This window comes from Hesperophylax consimilis, chromosome 19, assembly GCF_061612785.1.
Source record: "Hesperophylax consimilis isolate HC1 chromosome 19, BYU_Hcon_1.0, whole genome shotgun sequence".
In the NCBI taxonomy this organism is placed as follows: Eukaryota; Metazoa; Arthropoda; class Insecta; order Trichoptera; family Limnephilidae; genus Hesperophylax; species Hesperophylax consimilis.
In genome coordinates, this window is record NC_142854.1 from 28716147 (window position 1) to 28722146 (window position 6000).

A 6000-nucleotide genomic window follows, 5' to 3' on the forward strand; every position below is an offset into this window, starting at 1 on the left:
GGGGCTGCCATAGTCTCACTGGCTCCTGACGTTTGGGAGCAGTTGGGACTCCTTTGCGGTATTATTGCGGTACCCTTTTTTATGCTCCAAAAGCGAGGACTTCTGCCTATCAGAACGCCCCAGTCAACAGAGCGACTGAACTGCTCAACGAGTCTGCATTGACCATCGACATTTTTAACGTAACCTACAGGCAGTTTAACAATTATCTTTTGACGTATGTCACAAAGTAGTGAAACTGACCTTTTTATGTGTTTTGCTATACTTTTTGTCTAATTTGTAATCTTCTCCATAATGTATTGGTGAATAACCGTTTTACGGAGAACATGAAAAATAAATAAATAAATAAAAAATAATAAATAATTCACATATAAACCATTAAATATATTAGAAAGTATTAAAAAAATATTATTAATAATTGCGTCACCAAAGTGATTAGTTGATAAAAAAGATAAGAATCATAACTAGGAAAATTAATAACATTTAGTTGTTCAGCTATCTCTATTTACTTTTAAAATATTTTCTCAAAGGGTATAAATGCAACTTCAAAGTGAATAAGTGTTTTATATAATTTAGTTATTCTATTGATGTCCGTTGCGTTAAAACTATTATCATCGAGCATTTACTATTTTACTGTGTGAAAATTCAGGAACATGTCTGGTAAGTTTATAAATCTAGGATTTAGAAAATCTTCTGAAATTCATTGCTAATTTTAATTAACGCCTCTAATCTAGACAAAATCATAGCATGTCATCGCTGTTTTTAAACGTAACCCAAAATGATCATTCTAATTCAATTTCAAATAGATTCGCTGTTTTTAAACATAACCCAAAATGATCATTCTAATTCAATTTTAAATAGAATCGCTGTTTTTAAATGTAAACCAAAATGATCATTCTAATTCAATTTTAAATAGAATCGCTGTTTTTAAATGTAAACCAAAATGATCATTCTAATTCAATTTTAAATAGCATCGCTGTTTGTAAACGTAACCCAAAATGATCATTCTAATTCAAATAGAATTGCTGTTTTTAAACGTAACCTAAAATGATCATGTTAATTCAATTTCAAATAGAATCGCTGTTTTTAAACGTAACCCAAAATGATCATTCTAATTCAATTTTAAATAGAATCGCTGATTTTAAATGTAACCCAAAATTATCATTCTAATTCAATTTCAAATAGAATCGCCGTTTTTAAACGTAACCCAAAATGATCATTCTAATTCAATTTTAAATAGAATCGCTGTTTTTAAACGTAACCCAAAATTATCATTCTAATTCAATTTCAAATAGAATCGCTGACATTCAATTTTAAGCAAATGGGACTTATACAAAATCTTATTATTTAAGAAACGACAAGGAAAAGGAAGCTACAAGCCAAAAATGTGTATATTCTTGGTATACCTTATATTGTAGGAAATAGGCATTAAAATCGCTTGACAAACGGAGTCTAGAAACGTTCGATCTCAAGCACAAAACTAGTTTTTATATATTTTATAAATAATTTTATAAGAAAGCAAAAAAAGTTAATCAAGTGAAACTGTCACAGATAATCTTCGCTATAATATTGTATTTTTTAAAAGTTGATTCCTTTATGCGTTCATGCATTTCGATTGAAAAAATATTTTTTTAGTAGTTTACATTTATATTTTTTATTTAGTAATTTATTTTTTTAATTGTATCTATTCAAGCGAAACGATAGGAAAACATTCAATTTATATTATGTATATTATTTGGTATTCATAATATACACCAATTCGATATGAAGATTAATCAAAATAGTGATTTAGCATCAAGCTTCATCTTAAGACAATCGTCTGTCGATACAAACATCTTCTAATTTTTTAAATTCAACCAAAGAATTGGTAGACTTAATATGATTTGGAAGAATATTAAACATAAGTGGTGCCTGATATAAATAGTTTCTTTGACCAAAATAAGTTTTAGAATGTAAGGCCGCAAAGTTACTCTTATCGATTTCAAAAAGATTCCTAAATTTTCAGTATTTTATTAACATTTTAATTTAAACATTATATAATCTAATGTAATCACAGACATAGGAATTAATAGACGAGAAGATAATGGCGAGGGGTAAAATCAACTGTTGAAGAACGAAGGGAGTAAGGCTGACTGTGATTCGTCAATAAATCAATCTGACAGTAAATAGGCATCTCGCATTATAATATCACCATTTACTTCTTAAAAGTAAAATCTGCTTTTGAATGAATAGACATTTTTACATGGGAGCGCAAATTACTCGCCACGTTATGAACAAATTTGCAAAGTCCAAATTCGGCAAAAAAATTCGGTTCTATTTTCAGAGTCGAATATTTCGTTTAAGTATTTAGTTAAGACACTTTTATAAATGTTCATAATTTACTTCCCAGCAACCAACCAGCTTTGTGTTTCGCGTCCAGACGTTTCTCGGTGTGATAGTATATGTTTCTAAAACTGATCTATATTATACGATGTGAATATGCTTAAAATAAAGTAAAATAATGCTTATATATGGAATGTAATACGACAATTGGGTTTATTCTCTTTTTCACATCTATTTTTACAAGTTTTCATAGTACAAGTCAACATTTTGCCGTGTTATTTCGTAAAATGAACCGATGATGCCTCGACCATAGTTCGCACAAGAATGATGACGTCACGTTTTCAAATTTCACTTGAGGCCATACGCGAGCCCAGCCGGCTCCAATGGAACCGGTATGGGGAGTGGGGATAATACGCTTTTAATCACTTAGGGCAGGTCTACTAATATTCATATGTCTATGAATGTAATCTATTTATTTATCTCACTTCAATCAGTCTGTGTTTGGTTGCAATATTCTATCAATTTCGTGTCCCAGATTCATTTTTCATGAACGCTGTGAATTTGTAGAAAACCTAAGTTTATTTTTTGTAAGAGATTGTTAAATTGTTGTTAAGTTTTATGCCGTAGTAAATACCAGACGCCGTGTATAGATGCCTTTACGATTGCCATATATTGTCAAATAACTTGAGATTTATTATATGGTGTCATGAAAACCGCTTGCAACTTAACATAAGCAAATGTCAAATTATGAGGTTGTATCGAATAAAGAATCCAATATTTTTTATGTCGTTAGTATCTGTCACGGAAATTAATGACTTAGGTATTTGGTTTGACACGAAACTCAACTTTATCAAGCATATAGAAATAATAACCAATAAAGCTATGAAAGTGTTGGGATTTATTTTAAGGGTATCTAGCGATTTCAATAATGTCAATACTGTAAAAACATTATATATGTCACTAGCAAGGAGTCATATAGAATACAATTCCACGGTTTGGTCCCCAAATTATGAGGTTCATTCACATGCGATTGAAAGAATCCAAAATAAATTTTTAGGATAGTAAATTTTAAAATGGGCATTCCTAGAGAATACCTAAATTGCGAAAACATACTTTGTTTATTAAATTTAATAAAATTATTTGATCGTAGGATAATTTCCGATTTAAGCTGTTTGTATAAAATCATTAATTCAATGTTTGATACCCCTGATTTATTATATGTAATCTGTTTTCATACTCCAAGCAGGTCGGTTACAAGACAGTACCTACCATATTATTGTAGCAATTCTATATCAACGTCCCAATATCACACTCCTATGCGACGGATTCAACAGCTAGGAAACAAATACTCCGATGTTGTTGATATATTTAGTACATCAATTTCAATATATAAGCATACCTTTTTGAAGTTTTTGTCATCAAGTAGGAGAATATTTTGATAAAGCTATTTAAATTGACTATTTAAAAACATTATTTTGGATTATTTATATTTTGTACCAACATACTTTGTGGATCAAATTCAACAATACTTTCAGTTAATATTTGTTTTAGTGCAAGTATTTTAAACAGTCGTTTATTGCACTATTTACGAGTATAATTTCGTAAATATTGTTATATATATGTGCAAAATCCTTTAAAAAGCGTATTATAAATAAAAAAAATAAAAAAATCTGATGTTACATTCTCCCCAAAGATGATATTAAAATTATAAATTGTGTTTCTTAGGGACTCCTGGGTGGAGATAATTAAAAACATGGGTTTTTGATTTCAGGAAAAATCCTTTTCGCTTTATTTGGGCTGCTCTTTATCGGAGTTTCCGCCAAAATCACGCAACCAAAGGCTAATGGTTCCACCTGTGACCCAAATTCTCCGCCCCCAAATTGTCCGGTGCACGATCCTAGCGCCCCGGCTGTCCATCTGCCCCATCAGAGTGACTGCACCAAGTTCTACGAGTGTGACTGGGGGGTGGCTTACCTGATGTCCTGTCCACCCACCTTACACTTTAATCCGGTCCTGCAGGTCTGCGATTATCCTGAGAGGGCCGGATGTAAGTGTGCCACCGGGGTGCTGCCGACTTCTCCAACTCCTGGAGGTGGTTGTTCTACTCCTTCTAATACAACTCCTGGTGGGTGTGCTACTGAAATACCTGTTACCTCGCCGCCTCCTATTTGCACGACGCCAGGATCAACTACAACGGGTTCTCCTCCTGTTTGTACTACTCCAGCAGCAACAACGCCAAAGCCAACTACACCTACTCCAACCACACCAAATCCCACAACACCAAAGCCAACCACACCAATTCCAACCACATCAAAACCAACAACTCCACCGCCAGTTATCTGTACAACTCCAGCGCCAACTACACCAAAACCAACAACTCCACCGCAAGTTATCTGTACAACTCCAGGACCAACCACACCAACTCCACCCACACCAAAGCCAACAACTCCACCACCAGTTATCTGCACCACCCCTGCACCAAATGACTCCGTTACTTTTCCTTCTGAACAACCAACGGTCTGTGATCCGAATTCCGGACCTCCAAAATGTCCTGAATATAACCCGGATGGTTCTGTGGTTCATTTACCACACGAAAGTGACTGCACCAAGTTTTACAAGTGTAATGGAGAAGCTCCATTCCTTCTTTCTTGTCCAGATAACTTACACTTCAACCCAGTATTAGAAGTCTGCGACTACCCCAGTAATGCAGGCTGCTTATGTGCAAATATTTCTACGTAACAGTCTTACAAACTAAATTAATACAATGGTAGAATTTCAGAATTCTTTATTTTAGCGTCATTACTACAAAAGACGACATTGTTTTTGATCTGACGTTTGTTATAGCTTAAGTTCACTACTGAACTCTAGCGGTAGAAATGTGAATTAAGCTTCAGTGAATTTATCTATACCCTTTCCGATATTTTGGCCAAACAAAGATACTTCCAAATTTGTTTTCAAATTTGTTGGACGAGTTGTTTCGGAGAATTTGAACAATTCATCAAATTTCAACATTCATTTTCAAGTTCTGTGAAAGATTTTTTTATGTTCTGTTTTTATTTCAGTTTTGTCAAGTAACTAGCCTGTGATTACACTATAACAGAACTTAAATAAGACTTTCACAGAACCCGAAAAAGAACGTTGATATTTGATGAATTGTTCAAATTCTCCGAAACAATAATCTATAAAACTCATCATGTTTATGATTTACTGTTAAAATTTAAAAGGAGCACCATGTCAATGATAAACGGTTCAATGCATGTACATATATACACACACACATTTGCACACGCATTTATACACTAAACACGTCACCGTCACTACAATTGAAATGGTTAGTGTTTGTAAATTGTTTTCACTGTAACCAATGCATTGTTTGTTTCTGTAATTTAAAATAAATTTACATATCTGTTACTCTGATCAATTATTGAATTGTTGATACATTCATGTAAGATTGTACTTGTAGAAATAAATGTTTGATGACTCAAATAAAAATCGCAATCTTTCTTTTGTAATTATTTTTCTTTTAAAACGAACCGCTCAAGTTTCCCAACTGAGTTCCACGATAACTCAACACTTTGATAAATCTGCCATAGGTCACCATAAGTGGTTCGTTACGTTTGGTGACTTAACAAAGGTGCCCGGATTCATCAGGTGAGGATGTGTCTGCCCACCTGCTGCGTG

General features: G+C 33.2%; 1 protein-coding gene across 1 annotated transcript in view; it reads left to right on the forward strand.

Annotated features, from left to right (window-relative positions):
* LOC149415075 (uncharacterized) overlaps positions 1-5058 on the forward strand; it is a 28424-nt gene extending 23366 nt beyond the window's left edge. The window contains exon 7 of the mRNA XM_089642988.1: positions 4133-5058. Coding sequence (XP_089499114.1) covers positions 4133-5058 — 926 coding nt within the window. The remainder of the gene's footprint in view (positions 1-4132) is intronic.
* Positions 5059-6000: the final 942 nt, after the last annotated feature.